This window comes from Silene latifolia, chromosome 10, assembly GCF_048544455.1.
Source record: "Silene latifolia isolate original U9 population chromosome 10, ASM4854445v1, whole genome shotgun sequence".
NCBI classification, from domain to species: Eukaryota; Viridiplantae; Streptophyta; class Magnoliopsida; order Caryophyllales; family Caryophyllaceae; genus Silene; species Silene latifolia.
In genome coordinates, this window is record NC_133535.1 from 153,504,903 (window position 1) to 153,526,209 (window position 21,307).

At 42.3% G+C, this 21,307-nt stretch overlaps 3 protein-coding genes across 3 annotated transcripts; all 3 read left to right on the forward strand.

The window, feature by feature from the left end:
- The first annotated feature begins 8,512 nt into the window (after positions 1–8,512).
- LOC141608598 (F-box/kelch-repeat protein At3g23880-like) lies at positions 8,513–9,643 on the forward strand. Its single transcript, XM_074427939.1, has one exon. It carries the CDS (start codon positions 8,513–8,515, stop codon positions 9,641–9,643), a length of 1,131 nt encoding a protein of 376 aa, XP_074284040.1.
- A 4,159-nt stretch (positions 9,644–13,802) lies between these two features.
- On the forward strand, positions 13,803–15,086 carry LOC141609381 (F-box/kelch-repeat protein At3g23880-like). The gene has a single exon (XM_074428448.1). It carries the CDS (start codon positions 13,901–13,903, stop codon positions 15,062–15,064), a length of 1,164 nt encoding a protein of 387 aa, XP_074284549.1. The 5' UTR covers positions 13,803–13,900; the 3' UTR covers positions 15,065–15,086.
- Positions 15,087–19,308: 4,222 nt separating this feature from the next.
- Positions 19,309–20,457, forward strand: LOC141608599 (F-box/kelch-repeat protein At3g23880-like). Its single transcript, XM_074427940.1, has one exon. The coding sequence runs from the start codon at positions 19,309–19,311 to the stop codon at positions 20,455–20,457; it is 1,149 nt and encodes a 382-aa protein (XP_074284041.1).
- Positions 20,458–21,307: the final 850 nt, after the last annotated feature.

The following is a 21,307-nucleotide window of genomic DNA, read 5'->3' on the forward strand; positions in this document are numbered from 1 at the left end:
AAGTCACTAGATCTGACGGCGGCCCAAGCGCGGGTTCTAGGTGGCGTGCCGAAGAGAGCAAAGAAGGCAGCGTCCAGGCTGGCGAAGGCGTCTGGGTCGACTCCCTCTTCGACCCCAGGTGGTTCGAAGGAGCCTGTGGAGGTCATTGATATTACTGGGGGGTCGGTGACCGTTGCTAAGGAGCCACCGCTTGCTTCCACCGTTGCCGGGGAGAAGAGGAAAGAGCCACCGTCTGCTTCCACCGTTGTCGGGGAGAAAACTGACTCAGCCGGCCCTCGAACGAAGAGGGTCCAAACTGGTACGGATCTAACTTGTGGTTCGGATTTAGCTGGTTCGCTGGACATCCCAGATGACCGGCTTTCTGATGTGTCAATGCAAGGTGACATGGATGCTCTGTGTAAATTTTTTGTAGATCCTCCCTCGGCAACCGCCGTTCTTACTGAACGGCAATCAGGGAAGCAGCCTGAGAAGGCTATTGAGAAGGCGGGTGACAGAAATGTCATCGTTGACTCCTCAGCTCAGAAGATTCCTGCCTCCGAGCTTGTGGCAGAGGGTGTGAAATTGTATAAGAGGCTGGCGAAGTGGACCCAACAAGCCGGCTCCTACATCACGGAGCAGGAGAAAACCATGGCCCAAGCTGCGCCACTGATCCCAAGTCTGTAACCTTTTGTTTTTTGTTTCCTAGCTTTTGTAAAGCTTTGGTAGGTAGAGTTTAGGCTATCCCTAAGGGGACGGCCGTCGTCTGTACTCTCCTTGCAATCATTTTCAATAGAGTTTTATCTTTTTGGTCCTCGGCTTGGCCGGGGCTTTGATCACGAACCATTACTTATCTTGCGTTATTAATTGAGTGCCTTCGTTTTTTACCGTCGGCAGGGCCGAGTCAGTTAGAATGCATATCTCAACTGCGTAACGTCTTTAGCAATTCTTCTAGCGTATCGGTCATTGTGTCCCCGTCGCTCTCGGCTAAGGCCGAGGTAATCGGGGTTATGGCTCGATAGCATTTCTTCTGGCGTATCGGTCATTGTGTCCCCGTCGCTCTCGGCTAAGGCCGAGGTAATCGGGGTTATGGCTCGATAGCATTTCTTCTGGCGTATCGGTCATTGTGTCCCCGTCGCTCTCGGCTAAGGCCGAGGTAATCGGGGTTATGGCTCGATAGCATTTCTTCTGGCGTATCGGTCATTGTGTCCCCGTCGCTCTCGGCTAAGGCCGAGGTAATCGGGGTTATGGCTCGATAGCATTTCTTCTCTTTGAGTGCCCGCCTGGTGGCAATTATGGAGGAGACAAACACTTCGATGGAGAACTTGGGTGATTCATTTGTTTGTTATGATCGTGCGTTCGGGTGTCCACAATGGGTTTGGACACCTCCGCCGCTATACAAAGTATTTTCTTAAGTTATCGGTGTTCCAATGGCTCATCAAAGGCACACCTCCCATGTCTGTCAGCCGGTACGTACCCGACCTCATCTCTTCGGCCACTTTGTAGGGACCCTCCCAATTGGCCGTCAGTTTACCATGAATATTTCCTTTGTTGGTGGCAGCCGACTTCCTTAGGACTAGGTCTCCCACTTTTAAGTCCCTTTTGTGGACTCTTCGGTTGTAGGCTCTTCTCATCCGGTTTTGATATACGGCCAAGTTGAGGCGTGCTTTGTATCTCGGCTTTCTTCGACCAGTCTAGGGGAAGCTTTCGTGCCTTCCTCGTTTTCAATCGGGTTAAAGGTAGCCGTTCCGAATGTTGGCACCGTTGCTTCAATTGGTAGGACGCCGGAACCGTAGACTAGGTGGAAGGGGTGTACCCGTTGCTTCTTTCTCCGTGGTCCGAAGGGACCACAGACGCCGGTAGTTCATCGGCCCACCTTCCCTTAAGGTCTTCAACTGTCTTCTTCAAACCGTTGAGGATTGTTTTATTGGGCCTCCGCCGCCCGTTGCTCTGTGGGTGGCAGACGGAGGAGTACGCAAACTTGATGCCAAGCTCTTCTAACCAGTTCATTATCGTGTCGCTCCAAAACTCTCGGCCGTGGTCAAATACCATGACTTGGGGTAATCCGAAGCGAATTATAACATTTTCCCAAATTACCTTTCTGACGGCCGCTGTGGTCTTCGTTGGTACTGCTACAGCTTCAACCCATTTGGTGAAGTAATCAACGGCGACGATCAAGAACTTCCTTCCTCCGGAGGCCGTTGGGAATGGCCCTAGCATGTCCATCCCCCACTGTGCGAAAGGAAGGGGACTAAGCACCGGTTGTAGGTCTCTGGAGGGTGCGTGTATCACCGGGGCATGCATCGACAGGTTCGTGCACTTCTTGGTCTTTGTTCTGGAATCTTGAAGCATGGTGGGCCAGAAGTAGCCGGCGCGGAGAGCTTTGTGGGCTAGTGTTCTTGCCCCCATGTGGTGTCCACAGATGCCTTCGTGAATCTCTGTCGATGTCGATTCTGCGTCGGGACCGACACACTTCAAGAGTGGTCTTATTACGGATCTTCCGTACGCTTCCCCTTCGAACACCAAGTACACTGGCGGCGATCCTTTTTATTTTGGCCGAGGGATTGCGGCCCTCTGGCAATTCACCTGTAAGTTTGTATTTCATTATCGGAGTCATCCACGTTGTCTCGGCCTCTATGTTTCCCACCATGCCGACGGTCTCAGTGATGCTCTTCGCATTCCTGATATCTACCAAAGACGGTTGGTGACATTCTTGATGGTTGAGCTGGCAAGTTTGGAGAGAGCGTCGGCCCGGTTGTTCTCGGATCTGGGAACACATTGGATTTGGAAAGATTTCAATTTCGCTATGTCGGCCTTTACCCTCTCTAGGTACCTTACCATTCCGTCGTCCCGAGCCTCAAACTCCCCTCTGATTTGGTTAGTAACCAACGGTGAGTCCATCTTCAACACAATGTGTTCTCGCTCCGTGACCCTAGCTAGCTCGACTCCGGTTATCACCGCCTCGTATTCGGATTCGTTGTTCGAGGCCGAGAAGGTGAATTTCAAGGCGTACTCAAACTCGTCCCCGTTTGGGCTGATGATAAGGATGCCGGCTCCTGAGCTGTTCGTCGTGGAGGAGCCGTCGGTGTAAACCTCCCATACGCCTGGGTTTGGCTTTTCTTGATATCTGCATTCGGCCAGGAAATCTGCAAGTGCTTGCCCCTTTATCGAAGGCCTTGGTTTGTACTGAATGCCGAAGCCAGAGAGTTCCACTGCCCATTTGATGAGCCTGCCGGATTGTTCGAATTTTTCCAAAGCTTTCTCTAATGGCTGATCGGTTAGGACCGTCACGGGGTGTGCGTCGAAGTAGGGTTTTAACTTCCTCGTGGCAACGACGACGCGAAGGTTTTTTCAATTAGTGGGTAATTTCTCTCGGCGGGTAACAGCGTATGGTGACAAAGTAGATTGGGTCTTTGTTGCTTGTCCTCTTCTCTCGACGATCACGGCAGACGACCGTGGCCGAGGTAAATGCTATGTATAGGTATAGCGTCTCCCCATGATCGGCTGGACCGAGTTGGGAGAGTCTGAAGGTGAGCTTTCAGTTGCCTGAAAGCTGTGCTCTGTTCCTCCCCCCAGCTGAAGTCTTTATTCCCCTTCAACACTTTGAAGAATGGGGTGCTCTTGTCGGCTGACCGAGAGATGAAACGGGCGAGAGCCGCCATTCTCCCGGTTAGCATCATAACCTCTTTTCGATTCCTTGGTTCCGGTAGGTCTAGGATTGCTTGGATTTTGTCTGGATTTGCATCAATGCCCCTGACACTGACAAGTACACCGAGGAATTTACCTGCCCGGACACCGAAGTTGCATTTCATTGGGTTGAGCTTCATCTTGTATTTCCTTAGTGAACAAAATGTTTCGTGTAAATCGGCCAGGTGCTCGCTGTCGGACTTGCTTTTCACAATAGCATCGTCGACGTAGGCCTCAATGTTTCGCCCTTTTTGATTTTGAAACACTTTGTCCACCAGCCTTGTATACGTTGCGCCGGCGTTTTTCAAACCAAACGGCATCATTTTGTACATGTATGTGCCGTTAGCGGTGATGAATGCGCATTTAGGCATGTCTTCCTCACCATGAATACCGGTGATACCCCGAGAAGGCGTCTAGCAGGCTCAGCATGGTGTATCCTGCCGTGGCGTCGATCAAGCTATCTATTCGAGGCAAAGGGTAACAATCTTTGGGGCATGCTTTATTAAGTTGGGTAAAGTCTACACACATTCTCCATGCCCCCGATGATTTCTTTACCATCACAACATTGGCTAACCACTCAGGGTAAGTGCAAGGCATAATAAAGCCCGCCGTCAGTAGTTTATCTACCTCGGCTTTGATGGCCTCATCTTTCTCGACTGAGGAGTTCCTCATCCTTTGCTTGACAGGGTGAGCGGTGGGGAGTACGTTCGACTTGTGAATAATCACCTCCGGCTCACGCCCGGCATCTCGGCCGCCGAGTAGGCGAAGACGTCCTTATTTTTCCTTAGCGAGTCCAGGAGTTCGGCTCAATTTTGGTTCCGAGTTGACACCGACGGTCACGGTGCGGCCTGGGTCAATCTCCACCTCCTCTGTCTCTACTCCTTCAACCATGCTGATGGTTCGGTCGTTCTCGGACCTGGGAGTGTGCTGTATCTGGAAGGATTTTAATTTTGAAGCGACGACTCTCACCCTCTCTAGATACCTTGTCGTCCTATGGTCCCGAGCCTCGTGCTCTCCTTTGATCTGGTTGGTCAATAAGAGCGAATCTGTTTTCACCACGACATGCTCCGCCCCGGCGGCTTCGCTAGCGACTCCGGTTATCACTGCCTCGTACTTGGATTCGTTGTTTGAGGTCAAGGAGGTAAGCTTCAAGGCGTGCTCGAACACGTCTCCGTTTGGGCTAAGAACAACGATGCTGGCCTTCGAGCTATCCGTCTTGGAAGGGTCGTTGGTGTGTATCTCCCATACGCCGGGTTCCTTCTCGTTCTTCGAGGCGAGCTTATGTGCTTCCCCCCGGTCCGAGACGTATATCAATGTCAAGGCCCGGATGGAAATTACGGCGTCGGTTTCACTCAAAGTGACCCGGCCTATGAGCACGTTGTGGGCGGACGTGCCGATAACTATAAATTCGGACATAACATTCCCGGTTGCAGTTCCCTCGCCGAACCTCACCGGCGGTCGACCGACCCCGGGGGTACCAGGCCGACCCCGAAAAAAGCATGTCAGCGGGTTGGTGCGAGGGCTCAAATCTTCGACTCTCGGGCCGAGGCCGAGAAAGCATTCTCTGTACATAATGTTTGTGTAGGCGCCTGTGTCAATCAGGCACCTCTTCACCAAGTGGTTGGCTATGTCCAGGTGGACCGTAAGTGGGTCGCTGTGAAGAGCGACGACTCCCTCGTAGTCCTTCTTCCCAATGGTCATATCGGGGATATTGGAAGCGGGGGTGGCTGTGTTGGGCACAAAGTTGATGGCCTGACACGGTTCATTCAGGTGCCGTTTGTGCCCATGAGCGGACCCACCATTATCGTTGCCCTCGATGATAGCATGGATTACTCCTATCCGTTCAAAGACGGACTTGCTATGCGACCCGCCGGCATCTGGTTTTTGGCCTCCGGCAACATATTTGCCGAGGCTCCCCTTTCGGATCAGTTCCTCAATGGCATTCTTCAGATGTCGGCAGTCGTTGGTTAAGTGACCGGTGTGGCCGTGGTACTCACAGTACTGGCTCGTGTCACCGTCACTCCTCGGCCTAGGGGGTCTTTCCCACTTCCGGCCCTCGTTCTTGCTCAACGCGAAGACCTCGGCGGCCGATACGACTAGGGGGGTGTGATCATCGTACCGTTTTTTGTAATACGTTCCCGAGCTCCCCCCGGCATCCGCCGAGTTCTGTTTCCTAGCAGATTTGTCCGACCGTGACCTATTATTCTCACGGCGTCTTTCATCGGACCGTGACCCGTTGTTGCCACGGCGTCTTTCATCCGGGTTGTCCTCCCGGTGGCTCTTCTTTTCGGAGGGCTCGGCCTCGCTGGGACCAACCCATGTCTTGTGATAGTCTTCTACCTTGATGGCCTGGTCGGCCATCCTCCTGGCGGCATCCAAGCTCAGGCCTCCGCACTTGATGAGCTCATTTTTTAAGTCTCCCCTTGGGAGGCCCTTCATCGTGCGAAGGCCGCCGCCGGGATTAATTTCTCGAATCTGCTGGACCTTTCCATCGAACCTCTTCACATAGCTTCGTAGAGACTCGCCTCCCTCCCGTTTGATAGTTAGGAGGTCCGATGTCTCCACGGCCCTTCTCTTGTTGCAAAGAGTACTTGGGCTAGAAAGGCGTCTCTTAGGTCGGCGTAATAGTATACCGAGCCGTCGGGAAGCCCTTTGTACCAACTTTGAGCCATCCCATGCAAAGTTGTTGGGAAGACTCGGCACTGCACCTCATCGGGCTGCTCCCATACCGACATGTAAGACTCGAAAGCCTCGCGTGGTCGATCGGATCACTATCTCCTTTGTATGATAGGGGTGGCAACTTGAGCTTAGTTGGCACCGGACTTCTAGGACGTGGCGTTGAGGGGTCGTCGACCACGTGTCGAACGACACGCGGCGATCGGCTCCTCGCATTCCTAATCCGGCTCCTCTCCTCGTAGCGGGAAGGACTCCTTCTTCGACTCGGGCTTCTTCTCCAACTCTGCTGAGTCGGACTCCTCTGGTTCCTTTGGGGTAAGCCCCGTTCGTGTTGCGGGGACACTGTCCTCCCATGAGTGCGGGAAGGACTTAGGTCTACCACGCCCACTTTGGGCTCCCCCGGCGACTTGGCTGGGTCAGCTTCTCCCAGTGCTCCGTTCAAATTTCTCGGAGTCACGTTTTGGGCCCTGGTCTCCTGGGCGGTTTCCGCCGCTCTTGTCGGCGTGACAGTGTGAGCAGGCGTATTACTAATTAGGTCCAGGACCATTTTCAGTTTTGCTATGTCAACCACATGTCCCATGATGGTGACCTGGTTGGTCGCGCGGCGTGTCCGGCATTATTGGCATCCCGAACTCCGGTTGGATTACTCCGCCGGTGGAGGGCTGCACGACTCCAGAATTGTTGAAAGTATCATCGTGGTAGAATGCGGTTTCGTCGGTCACGACTGCGTCTTGTTGTTTTGAAATCTTAGCTTTTTGGGTGGGTTTTTGTTGTTTTTTTTTTTTTGTTGTTTGGGAATGAATGTGACTAGCTTCTAGTGTCTATCCCCACAGACGGCGCCAATTGTTCCGGGTGTAATTCCAGAGCAAGTATAGTTACCACCCGTGGCTTGTTGAATGATGTCTTGAGTTGGATTCTCCTTTGGTCTTAATCGTTCCTCTCGGCTTCTCCTGCAACAATGAACGAACTGAGGGCTTGGCTTTGTGCCAAGTGTACTCACTCCGACGCCCAAGTCAGTAAACTTAAGGGATAAGTTGTTACTTGGCTGAATGTATATTGTAGAGAGATAAGGAAGATATTACCAGATGAATAGTGTATTTAGGTTTAGTTGTGTATTTGTTGGATCCTTTCCTCAATGAAGGTTGAGGAGTATTTATAGGCTTTCACCTTTTGTCACGTAGTGGCCAAGTGGCCAAGTGGCTAGGAGGTGGAAAGACTGATCTACCCCTCGGCCGAGGTTTCTATGGCAGGCCGGCGGGCCCTGTTGACTCACCGCCAAGGGGTCTTGGATATGAGTACGCGGGTATGTGTCCCGGCTGGCAGGTTGTCATGCCGAGACCCAGGCTGACTGGCCGATGGGCTGCATCGGCTAGGCTATCTAAGTCGTTGACTTGCTGTGGATATCTTTGACCTTGCTCAATATGTTGACTTGGTCAGCGGTGCAGAATATGCCCCATCAGAGGCATTTCAAATTAAATTCTCGTTGCCAAACACTCTCTGATGGTGTTTGTTGTTAACAATTGTAAGTTCTAGCTTTGAAGATTTAATTTTAGATGATGATGATAAAACTTATTAGTTATTCTTTCATGATATTTTTTTTTTCTAATTGTCTAAGTTGAATATTTTGTTTTATATATCTGCTTAAAAGATAAGTTTGGATCAATATTCACATCCCCTAAACAGGGGAATTAAATTGAAAATTTGAAAATTTACTTTTGCCAAACAATGTAAATTGATTTTGGAAAAAAGATGTCTTTAAGTGATCTTCGATTTGGAAAAAAAGATATCATCGCTTTAACTTATTACAAAAGTAATGGTTAGTCAAACGTTTTTAACCTAATAAATTTTGACGGACTATAATCTATATCTCCTGGTCACGAGTTTAAAAAGTTACGATTATTTTTTTTCCAAATTGATGGTCTTCATATGATCTTCCGTCTTAAAATTTTTTGCTTTCACTATCTATAAATATCGAGAATGCAAGTTGTTGAAAATTGTCCCAGCTGTCGGTAGGGATATTCTTGATCAACACAAAAATTAAAAAAATTAAAAAAATCCTAATCCCTTGAACTTCAAAATTTTAATAAATTATACTCCGTATGAACAAACCCTAACACAACTTGCTTAACACCTTTTCTCTGTACTACATTGCTTTCGTTTACGATTATCGAATATGAAACACAAACAGCCGCCTATTGCTAGGAAGAAGAAACAAGTTATTGAGCTACTAACCTACATCTCCGATGATTTAATTATCGAAGAAATACTTACAAGATTGCCCGTCAAATCCGTTCTTCGATTTAAGTCAGTTTCTAAACAATGGTATACTACTCTTTCTTCTTCCGATTTCGCCAATGCCCACCTTATCAAATCACCCTTTTTCCCCCCTTCCGCTCCTGTTAACACCTTGTTTATCAAATCTGGTAAGAATTCTTACCTTTCTTACACGGACGATCCAATTTCTGGTAATTTTGAAGATAATTTGGTTAAACTGGACTCCGAGTTATGGGTTGAAAACGAACGTCTTGTACTTACAGGGTGCTGCAATGGATTGGTTTGCTTAACCGCAATTTCTATGAAATACTTCATTATATGGAACCCGGCTACCCGCAAAATGCACAAATATCAGTCTGATGGGTGTTTAAATCTTTCCGGTAGTGTTATTAATGGATTTGGATATGCTTCGTCTGTTGATGACTATAAATATGTTCATATTGTTCAAGATTTTAGAATTGAACAATGTAATAGTGGTGTTTATATCTTCTCTCTTAGGGAAAATAAGTGGAGAAAAATTGATTTTGATCATAATGTTATCTTTCAGATTGGACGACCGGTGATTTTAAATGAAAAATTATATTGTGTTGCTCATTGTTCGCAAGCTGGTCCTGTTACTCTTTGCTTTGATTTCGAGGTTGAGACGGTTGGGGTAATTAAAGGCGGAGGCTTCCACCTAGGAGTCATGGGAGGATGTTTGAGCAAGTGCAACTCTTTTAGAGAAGATGACATGGTAATGCATATATTTGAATCTCATGCACTAGTGAAATCTATTAGTCTTCCAAAGGAGTTGATATTTGGCATGTCCTCTCATATGATCGGGTTTACGAGAACTGGCAAGTTTTTTGCGACAGGGTCATCCGAAGATGAGGTAGGGCATATCCGAAGTAAAACGCTTGGGATTTTTGACGCAAGTACAAAACCTGTGCAATATACAAGGCTTTTGACGTTCAATGAGACGGTTACTATTGCAAGATATGTTCCAAGCCTAGTTTCACCGTTTCCTATTATGGAGATGTCGAGGCCATAAAAGACTAAAGACATTGCTTAGTTACAAAATGATGATATTACTTATAAGGATCAGACTCGTTTATTTTTATGAAAAAAATAGCATATTTTGGTTTGTTTACCCAAGTATGGTAATCTTAATTATATGGCAAAATCAAGTAATCTTATTATATAAACAAACCCTAGCTAGCATAACCACAAATCACTACCTCCCTTCTGCCTTTTACTTCATTGCTAAGAAGACGTAGAATATGGGAGACAAACATCCATTTAATGCTAAGAAGAAACAAGTTATTATTGAGCAACAAAGTTACCTCTTTGATGATTTAATTATTCAAGAAATTCTTACAAGGTTACCAGTCAAATCCGTTCTTAGATTTAAGTCAGTTTCCAAACAATGGTACTTTACTCTTTCTTCTTCCAATTTCGTCAATGCCTACCTTAAGAAATCCCCCTTTTCTAGCCCTTCTGCTCCTATTAACACCTTGTTTATCAAGAATTGTAATAATTATTACCTATTTTCTTATGATGATAACGATGATCAAATTTCAAGTAATTTTGAAGATAATTTGGTTAAATTAGACGTTGACTTTGGGGTCCGTAATTATAATGTTTGAACTTGGGGCTCTTGCAATGGGTTGATTTGTTTAACTATATTTTGTAACCCGGACTTAGTTTATCCTTCAAATAATTATCAAAGTTGTGATGAGAAATACTTCATTATATGGAACCCTGCTACTCGAAAAGTGCACAAATATGAGTCAGATGGTTATTTAAAGGATTTTCGTGGTGTTGACTGCCCTTTGGTAGCTCGAGGATTTGGGTATGCATCCTCTATTGATGACTATAAATATGTTCAAATTACGACAGGGCTTTGGGCGAGGGAAAACGTTACTAATGATGTTCATATCTTCTCTCTTAGGGAAAAAAAGTGGAGAAAAATTGAATTAAATCTTGATACCTTCTTTCTTAGAGGAGGAGTAGTGCTTGTTGATGAAAGATTACATTGGGCTGTTTTTAGCTTGACCCAAAATGCTCATGTAATTGTTAGCTTTGATTTGAATCTTGAGCGGTTTGACATAATTCCGTTCAACTTGAATCAATTCGATTCCTTATTATTAGGAGTCACGGAAGGGTGTTTGAGGCAGTGGTACTATAGTAGGACAACTACAGATGACAAGATAATGCACATATTGGAATCACATAAAGGAGTGTAATAGGAATCACCTTAAGGTGATGGTTGAGGTCCAACTATTATAAATATTCCTATTAGAGTGAAGTCTATTTGTCTGCGTTTAATCCAAGGCATTTTGTAACGACTCGACGGAGATGAATCCATTAGCATATCTTGTGATTCAGAGAAAAGGTCTTTTTGTCGACCGGTAGGACTATCGACACAAGGAGTGGCAAGTGATCTGTAGTCATTTTGGGTTCGGAGTTAGCACGGATAATCTTGGTTTATCGGGCTATGTACTCGGTACCAATTTTCATTTGGAGTCTTAACTTCTCTATGAGAGATATAAACTCAACTTCTCTGTTTGGTAATAAGCCACATTTTCATTTTGGGTCATACATTCTTGTTCCTGTTATTTTACAGTAAACTTTGGTAAATAAGTTATGTTTTACGATTAGGTAAAAACTAAAAATATATTTTCGTCAAATTTTTGCTTAAGATATCAATTGAAATTGATGAACTAAAAAATTAAAAGGGGAAAAGAGAACATTTAAGTTATTTTAAAAAGTACTCATATTGATTTAAAGGGATTACTCATTTTTGCTTAAGATATCAATTGCAAGTCATGAGAGTATAACATGGTATCTTATTTGATCACAAATTGACAAGAAAACATGAGATGTAAAACTTGCGATAAATCCAATAGTCAAACTCTGCTTAGTCCAGCCAGGCAGCCACTGGCCTGTTTTTGGTTTGCCAAAGGTAGCCCAACTCACCTTCTGGCACATGTCGATTTAAGGTGTATCGTGCCCGACATGCCCTACCCTGGCTAATGTAGTAAGGTTAGTTGTGACTAGATTTTTCAAATGGGTTAGTCCGGACTCAGGTTTGGTGAGGGTCATTTTTAGGTCGGTGATGTCGTGTCAGGTTGTTTGGAGTTATCTTGGATCAGAATATTTCCTTTAAGAAGCGGTAGCCGGCGGTTATACTTGCTTGTAACAAAAAGATATTTCTGACATCTACAACCACCTTCCCTTTTTTATTTCTCATTGTTATTTAAACCGGTTGTGAGACGTCATAAATTTGTTTTTTTTTTGTCTAAACCATCCGGTAATCCGAACCACATTGGGCCGACTAATCCGGATTTCGGGGCGTGTCCAAGGATTACGGTATTTAAACCCCTCCCAATCGCAGTTGTGGGGGATCGATTCGCAGATCTCCCTATCAAGCGCAGCCCCATGCTACCACTGCGTTAACCAACGATTGGTAGACGTCATAAATTTGTGAGACGCTACAAATGAGAATTGTGTTACCTAAGTCATATTGGGCTATTAGATTATCTCGGGTCACTTTTCCATCAAGTCTATTCAATTAAATTTAAAAGCATTTCCGATCTTAAGTCGAGCTCAGGTCACCTTTGCCAACACTAGTCTCCTATTAACCAAAAGAATAAGTCATGCTCAAATTTTCCCACTCCGGCCTCGTTTTGTTGCCCACCCAATTCATGAGAATTCTAAAATCCCATGAATTGTGGTTTTGGGAGATTGTTTGGTTACCCCATATTTTATAAAATGGGGGAGTTTCAAACTTCAGAGGAGTTTTCAACTCATACATGATGGGGGAATTGAACTACCTACCCTCCTCATGGTCATTGGAAACTCCTAGGAAATAAACTCCAGTATGAGCAACCAAACATATTATTGCAATTCATGTGAATTTCGATGTAGGAGTTTAAATCACGTACATTGCAGATTAACACATCAATTCAATTCCGGTATGAACCAAACGAGGCCTCAAATGAAACTTTTTAGACCCAACATTAATGATTCCTTAAAAATGCAAACCTCTTACTGTCTTACACATGCTTATACTACCTACATAATATCTTAAATATTAAACTTTTCTCGTTATTGTATTTTGTTTCGAGCAAAATAAAAAAACTAAAAATAAAAAAAAATTATTCAATATAATTGAGTAATGTGCTAAATTTTTTTTTTAAAAAGTATTTTTTATACCACAAAGCTATTGATTCCAATTTATAAATTCTCTCAATTTTTTTTGTTATAAAAGTAATCAAAACGATTTATATTTTTGTTTATACATAGCATGAATAGTATGAGTCAAATCATTCTCAAATAATAACATTAATAAAAGATTTAATAGTTTAAAATTTTATATTATTTACATTTTAAATAAAATATTATATTTTAGTATTTAGTGAAAATTATATAATTTGAAGAAAAGATTAACTTTAATGAAAATAATTATATAATGAAATTACATTTTTTTAATTATTAATTACATTTATTAGTGAATACAATTAAATTATCAATAGCTTCCTTATCTAAAAAGATGCTTTTTGGAGGGAAAATTTGTGAATTCACCTATTCATTTAGTAAATAGGGGATGTTTATTTTAACGTTCAATTTGAAATGCAATGAAGTACCGTGGGTATAAGTGCAATGAAGTACCTTCTCCTTTCGACTTTCTCTCCAACCTTCTCCCTTTTTCCTCTAACAACCGATTAAATTAGTATATATCGTGTGGGGTCGGATGGAAAGTAGCGGGAGCAAAATATATGGGTATTTTAATCGGTTGTGAGAAGATAAGGTAGATAGTTATGCTCTTAAATATTTGCTTCTATATAAAACACAATCTAGAAAACCGTGTAACACACATGGATCCATACTAGGGCTGGTCAATGGTGCAGGTCGGCCGTATCCGGGGCGGGCCGGGTTTGACTTGGGAGACTCGCGAGGCTGGTTTAGGGCGGATCCGGCCCAAGATAAAGGCGGGTCGGGTTAAAGGTGGCCCGTGAGGCGGGTTTAGGGAGGATCCGGGTTGGGACGGGTCAAGCTTGAGATTTGGTGACACATAAGCGGCCCGGATATGGGCCGGAACGGGCCGGGTTGGGTGATGGAACAGGCCGGGTCAACCCGCACTTTTGACCAGCCCTAATCTATACTAGTTGTGACTAACGAGGGAAAAATAATCCCAATTTTTTCAACTTCGGAGGAACAAACCCTAGTGTTAACTCAATCACTACCTTCTTTCTCCACTTCACCGTCTCTTCATTTCTCAATTTACAGTTGGAAATCGTAGAAAATGAGCGACAAAGACTCAAATTCTGAGAAGAAACAAGTGATTGAGCAACAAATATACCACTTTGATGATCTTATAATTGAAGAAATTCTTACAAGATTGCCCATCAAATCCATTCTTCGATTTAAATCAGTTTCGAAACAATGGTATTCTACTCTTTCTTCTTCCGATTTCGCCAATGCCCACCTTATCAAATCCCCCTTTTCTCACCCTTCTGCTCCTGTAGACACCTTGCTTATAGAAAATGATAAGAATTATTACATTTTCTCTTATGATGATGATGATCAAATTTCTGGTAATTTTGAAGATAATTTGGTTAAGCTAGACGTCGACTTTGGTGTCGGAAAAGATCATCTTAGACTTACAGGTTGCTGCAATGGGTTGGTTTGTTTAACCTCAGCTTCGGATGAATACTTCATTATATGGAACCCAGCTACCCGTAAGCTGCACAAATATCCGTCACATGGGTATTTTAAGTGTCCTGATGAAGCTAATCATGTTAGTATAACTTGTGGATTTGGATATGCATCCTCTGTTGATGACTATAAATTTGTTGGAATATTGTCAGTAGTTCAAGGAAACACAAAAAGTACTATTATTCATATCTTCTCTTTGAGGGAAAATAGGTGGAGAAATATTGATCATTTTCACGATCATCTCGTTCCTTATAGGCCAGGACTGCTTGTTAGTGACAAATTATATTGGAAAGCTTATAGTAAACAAGCTGGTTATTTACTTGTTAGCTTTGATTTAGCGGTGGAGAGGTTTGACGTAATTAACATCGACTGGGACGAGTTCGACTTCTTAGCAGTTATGGGAGGCTGTTTGAGCAAGTGCAACTTTAGTGAGACATTTACGGGTGATAAATTACTGCACATTATGGAACCTCCGGTAATAGTGAAATCTATTGTTTTACCCAAGGAGTTGAAACTAGACTGGTTCTCTCAAATGATCGGGTTTACCAAGACTGACAAGTTTTTTGTAACGGGGTCATTTAGTGATGAGACAAGAGATTTCGTACATAGAAGAACACTGGGAATAGTTGACACATGTACGAAACCTATGCAATACAGAGTGCTTTTGAGGTTCAATAAGTTTAGTAAGATTGTCAAATATGTTCCAAGCCTTTTTTCGCCCTTTCCTATTGAAAAGCCTTCAGAGGCATAGATTAAATACATTGTTCCCTTGCTCCTTGTCTTGTTTGAAGTCGATGAAGCTAAATCACTTGTAGTAATCTTAGTGACTATATTGGTATCTTATCATCTACTTGCACCTGGTCTCTAGTAAGGTTGTTTAACCATATTATATCGGCAGACCAAGCAAAGTATGAGTATTATCAGATCTAGCGTACATCAGGATTTGGCAAGTGTTTTGTCATCTTGAAGGATTCAATGCTAGCACACACGGATCCAAATTCTTTGATTAAACATTGAACTAATATGTTATGTTCTCTTCCTGTAACTTCGGAACAAGCTGATAAAGGTTGCATAGCGGATCACCCTTCCAAGTTTGATTTCACCAATATGTAATGTACTCTTTCTATAAAGTTGAAACTTTGTCTTGAAATGTTATGTGACGTTTATTGACCAATTTGGTTTATGGACTCAAGTTTATTTCTGGTCTTGGTTGTGTTAGTCTATAGCACTTGGTTGTTTGAATTTGAAAATAGTTGGAGTACTTGGTGGCTTGGTGCTTATGTGGTTTGAAGAGTCGGTTAATATTGCAAGATATGTTCCTAGCATGGTTTCGTCTATTTCCCGTTGAGTAGTTGTCTATGGCATGTACAGAGTTCATTGTGCTACGGTTAACCTTTATTTATCCCCTTTAACCCGTTAAGGAGTTGTCTTAGACTCTTTAGTTAGTCTCTTATAAGGCCGTTTTAAGCTATTATTGTGTAAAACAGATACACAAGCATGAAAACTATAACTATTTTTGTTTTAACTGGTTTTATTTTGAAAAAACCGGTTAAATAAAACTTGTGTAACGGCGTAATGCGGTCTTGCACAAGAGTTTGTGTAAAGCTTAGGCATAGATGTGATACTATTAGATATTTCCATATCTCCTTATAGTTGTTGTGTAATCTGCCCCGGTCTTTGCTGTGAGTTTGTCAAACTGTGTGTATGTGAAGAATGCAGTTGGTCATTGGTGGTGGCTGTGTCATTCATTGATGTTTGATGACAAGGATTGATGTAAGTCGATTAAGATTGTAGCCAATGTTCAACTAAGCACCCACACCGGCCAATTGGATCAGGATGGCTCTTTTACGCATGAGCAGTGAATTATTGCAAATTGTGTGCATTAGATGGCTCATACTTTCAGTATTTGGTCATCTTGGATGCAAGAAGATAGGTTTTTTTTTAGCTTTATCTTGGATATTTGATGAAAGGTTGGAAATTGCTGTTTATATGTAACTGTTGTATTTGTTCAGCGTAGCATTTGGTTCCCATTTCAGCAAGTCTTTTGTTAGGTCGTTTAACCATTCATTTATCGCCACGATTACAGGAAATGTGATTATCAAACGGTAGTGTAATGAATTGTGTGCATTACAGGATAGTCATTACCAGAAAATAGCTCAGTTATATCATAAAATGGCCCTAAGACATCCCTTATTTTCTCGACCGTTTCCCATTCAAAAGCATCTAGACAATGTATGAAAGTCTTATCAACTAGGTTCAATTTATTAAACGCATCCCGGTATATAAGACCCTATCAAGCATTTTATAGGTAGAGTTCCACCTAGTAGGCACATCAAGCCAGAGTGCCTTAGTCTCCTTTACCCCTGCTTGCTCGAAGGCACTTCGAAAGTGTAGTTTTTTTGCCTCAGATCCTTTCACGTGTTTCACACTTTCTCTTATCTTAGAAATGGATTGCTCAATTACCTTAAGTCCATCCTTAACAATAAGATTCAGGACATGTGCAACACATCTAACATGAAAAAATTTCCAGTCATTAACTAAACACCCCCACCCATTAAGTGTAGCCTTCAAATAATCTTGTGTCGTATCATTACTGGAAGCATTGTCTAAAGTCAAGGAAATTTTTTTTTAACAGGATACGAGATTGACACGATCCAGCTCGACATGATAATGAGCAGAAGTTCGAGAAAAGGGGTTGTCTAGCCCGAGCACGACACGACCCACCTCTCCAGGCTTGGACACGCCCATACAAAGAAATAACGTTTAAGTGGAGGTATTGCCTAGACAAGCTCAAATACGACACGACACAACACGCTGTGGGTTGTGTCTGGCCACCATTTCATCTCTCCGACACGACACAAAGGCCACATATATTCGCGGGCCCGAGTCTTGTTATTTTCTTCTCCAGGCACGATAGACCAGCACAAGGCACGACCCAACACGACCCATTTTCATCTCGTCTTAAGTACATAACTCAATCACTCAAATAATCAACATGAAAGAATACTTAGTGTGTAAGATAGAGATATAGTTAGATCTGACAAACAAATCAATCGGGTTAGGTTCAGGTCGAGTCAATTTGAGGTTCGAGTTTGCAAGAACTCGAGCCAGATCGAGTCATATTATTACTGGTTTGTGCTTTATTCGGATGAGTTGTTATAAAGTTATTTGGGAAGACGGTCTGTTTGCGATAATAAACATTTGTGTAGGATTGAATAGAACAAGTGAATTCGGATTTTGGATCAAATTCAGATCCTAAATTTGGGTTCAAATCAAATTTCGATCACGTTATTCAAACCGGGTCAAATTTGACAAATCTAGGTTTAGTGGATAATAAGGTTCGAATCCCAAATTATGCCCTCCGGATTCATTTGACCACCATAAAAATAAGAGTAAATTATCAATTACACCCACGTCAAATACACATTTTTACATTTACTCCCACGTCAAATTTTTTTATTAAATTACACCCAAGTTAATAGCTCAGTTTACAAATTGCACCCAATATCGGAATCCGGCCAAATTTCCGTCAATTTTCAAATTTTCTGGGTAAAATATTAAAATTTGGACGACTTTGCCCTCCTTCATTCCTTTATTAAGTTGATAGTGTTTCCTCCTCCTTCATTGCCTCTTCATCCTTCTCAAACAACAATGTATTCCAGAATGGGCTACAGTTATGCAGCATAATCGATCAAAAAAAATGGCAGATTAGGTCACATAAAAGAGTATATCATACCGGATGGGCTTGAATCAATTGAACACATGGGAAACTCAAAGAAAATCAAGATACTTCAAAGTTAATCAGATGACATAAAGGATCGAAGAAAAGCCAGGGTTGAAGTAGACATGCATTATGTGAGACGGTTTTACGCAAATATTAGTAATATAAAACCACCTTATATTTACCCAAATAGCCTCTACAACCAGTTATATACAACTGCTCAACGCACTATATTCAATTATTAGGAATTTGCAAATTTGAAATAGTGCATACCAACTGTTTGACGAAATTCTTGTGAGAAAATCATGGAGGTTGGGGAAAATGTAGCGAAGAAGCAAAGGGGTATAGTTGATAGAATTTCAGAGCTTCCGGATTTTATACTGCATACTATTCTCACAATGCTTGATACTAAAGAGGCGGGTCGCGCTAGCGTATTGTCTAAGAAGTGGTATGGTGCTTGGTCGTCCATTCCGGTTTTGAATTTTCAGCCTTGGTACTTTAAGTATGAGTTTGAGGACGATACACGTGCACTAACCCGGCCATTCGGGTTCCCAAGCTGGCTCCAGGACAACTCCTTCTACCAAACCAAAGGGCAGTAACAGCCCATACATTAGTCAGCAACATAGTGCCACATGGGACATTGAACCCGCCTATCGTACATTCATGGGATGACATGTGAGGTAACAGAAGTGGTACAGCAGGGAACTCTAGTGAATTGTTCAATTAGGTTTTCAATTGGTTCTTCATCTTCTTCAATTGCTTGATTATGACAGATATTTGAGGCAAATATTTGGGGAAAATTGAGGGAAAATTAGGTTGAGAAGATGAAATAAGGGAAGTAACTCAAAAGTCACAAAAATCAGACTAATAGACTTGGGGGCAAAATTGTCATTTCATAATTTTTTCGCCGGAAAATGGGGTTGGGTGCAATTTATAACCTGAGCTATTAATTTGGGTGTAATTTAAAAAAAAAATTGACGTGGGAGTTAATGTAAAAATGTGCATTTGACGTGGGTGTAATTGATAATTTACTCTAAAAATAATCAACCAAACCGTTTTCTCTTCCCACTGTTACTGCAAAAGAAACACCCACATCACAAAATACAAGAGGAAGACCTAAAGTGACCGGAGACCAGAACTGAACGTCGACCGGCAACAGTAGAGGAAACCGGCGAGCATTGATGCTTTGAGGTTTGCGGCAGATTTAATTCCATTCATTCATTTGAATAAAATTAATTTAGATATTTAATTTTGTCTATCTTAATACGTCAATAATGTCAGAGATTAAGAATAAGCAATTACAAAGCTACCTCTCTGATGATTTAATAACTCAAGAAATACTTACAAGATTACCCGTTAAATCCATTCTTCGATTTAAGTCAGTTTCGAAACAATGGTATTCTACTCTTTCTTCTTCCGATTTCGCCAATGCCCACCTTATTAAATCCCCCTTTTCTCACCCTTCCGCTCCTGTTAACTCCTTATTTATCATGGATCATTATAATTGTTGTTACCTTTTCTCTTATGATGATGATGATCAAATTTCTGGTAATTTTGAAGATAATTTGGTTAAGCTAGACGTCGACTTTGGTGTCGGAAAAGATCATCTTAGATTTAGAGGTTGCGGCAATGGGTTGGTTTGTTTAACCCCAGCTTCGGATGAATACTTGATTATATGGAACCCAGCTACCCGTAAGCTGCACAAATATCCGTCACATGGGTATTTTAAGTGTCCTGATGAAGCTAATAATGTTAGTATAACTTGTGGATTTGGATATGCATCCTCTGTTGATGACTATAAATTTGTTGGAATATTGTCAGTAATTGAAGGGAGCACACCAACAAGTATTATTGTTCATGTCTTCTCTATGAGGGAAAATAGGTGGAGAAATATTGAATTTGGTCATGATCCTTTATTTATTTTAAACCTAGGAATGTTTGTTAGTGACAAATTATATTGGTCTGCTTATAGTAAACAAGCTGGTTATTTATTTGTTAGATTTGATTTAGTGGTGGAGAGGTTTGACGTAATTAACATCGACTGGGACAAGTCCGACTTCTTAGGAGTTATGAGAGGGTGTTTGAGTAAGTGCAAGTATAGTGAGGCATTTACGGGTGATAGAGTACTGCACATTATGGAACCTCCGTTAATAGTGAAATCTATTGGTTTACCCAAGGGGTTGAAACTAGACTGTTTCTCTGAAATGATCGGTTTTACCAAGACTGACAAGTTTTTTTTAACAGGGTCATTTAGTGACGAGACAGGGGATTTCCCAAGTAGAAGAACACTGGGAATAGTTGACACATGTACGAAACCTATGCAATACAGAGTGCTTTTGAGGTTCAATAAGTTTATTAATATTGTCAGATATGTTCCAAGCCTTGTTTCACCCTTTCCTATTGATAAGCCTTCAGACGCATAGACGAAATACATTGTTCCCTTGCTCCTTGGCTTGTTTGAAGTCCATGAAGCTAAATCTCTTGTAGTATTCTTAGTAAGGTTGTTTAACCATAATATATCGGCAGACCAAGAAAGTATGAATATTATCAGATCTAGCGTACATCAGGATTTGGCAAGTGTTTTGTCATCTTGAAGGATTCAATGCTAGCACACATGGATCCAAATTCTTCGATTAAACATTGAACTAATATGTTATGTTCTCTTCCTGTAACTTCGGAACAAGCTGATAAAGGTTGCGTAGCGGATCACCCTTCCAAGTTTGATTTCACCAATATGTAATGTACTCTTTCTATAAAGTTGAAACTTTGTCTTGAAATGTTATGTGACCTCTATTGACGAATTTGGTTTATGGACTCAAGTTTATTTCTGGTCTTGGTTGTGTTAGTCTATAGCACTTGGCTGTTTGAATTTGAAAATAGTTGGAGTACTTGGTGGCTTGGTGCTTATGTGGTTTGAAGAGTCGGTTAATATTGCAAGATATGTTCCTAGCATGGTTTCGTCTATTTCCCGTTGAGTAGTTGTCTATGGCATGTACAGAGTTCATTGTGCTGCGGTTAACCTTTATTTATCTTTAACCCGTTAAGGAGTTGTCTTAGACTCTTTAGTTAGTCTCTTATAAGGCCGTTTTAAGCTATTATTGTGTAAAACAGATACACAACCATGAAAACTATAACTATTTTTGTTTAACTGGTTTTATTTTGAAAAAACCGGTTAAATAAAACTTGTGTAACGGCGTGATGCGGTCTTGCACAAGAGTTTGTGTAAAGCTTAGGCATAGATGTGATACTATTAGATATTTCCATATCTCCTTA

What these genes read in the sequence shown, in the direction of transcription:
- LOC141608598 (XM_074427939.1), top strand. Translation starts at nt 8,513, where the DNA reads ATGAAACACAAACAGCCGCCTATTGCTAGGAAGAAGAAACAAGTTATT.
- LOC141609381 (XM_074428448.1), top strand. Translation starts at nt 13,901, where the DNA reads ATGAGCGACAAAGACTCAAATTCTGAGAAGAAACAAGTGATTGAGCAA.
- LOC141608599 (XM_074427940.1), top strand. Translation starts at nt 19,309, where the DNA reads ATGTCAGAGATTAAGAATAAGCAATTACAAAGCTACCTCTCTGATGAT.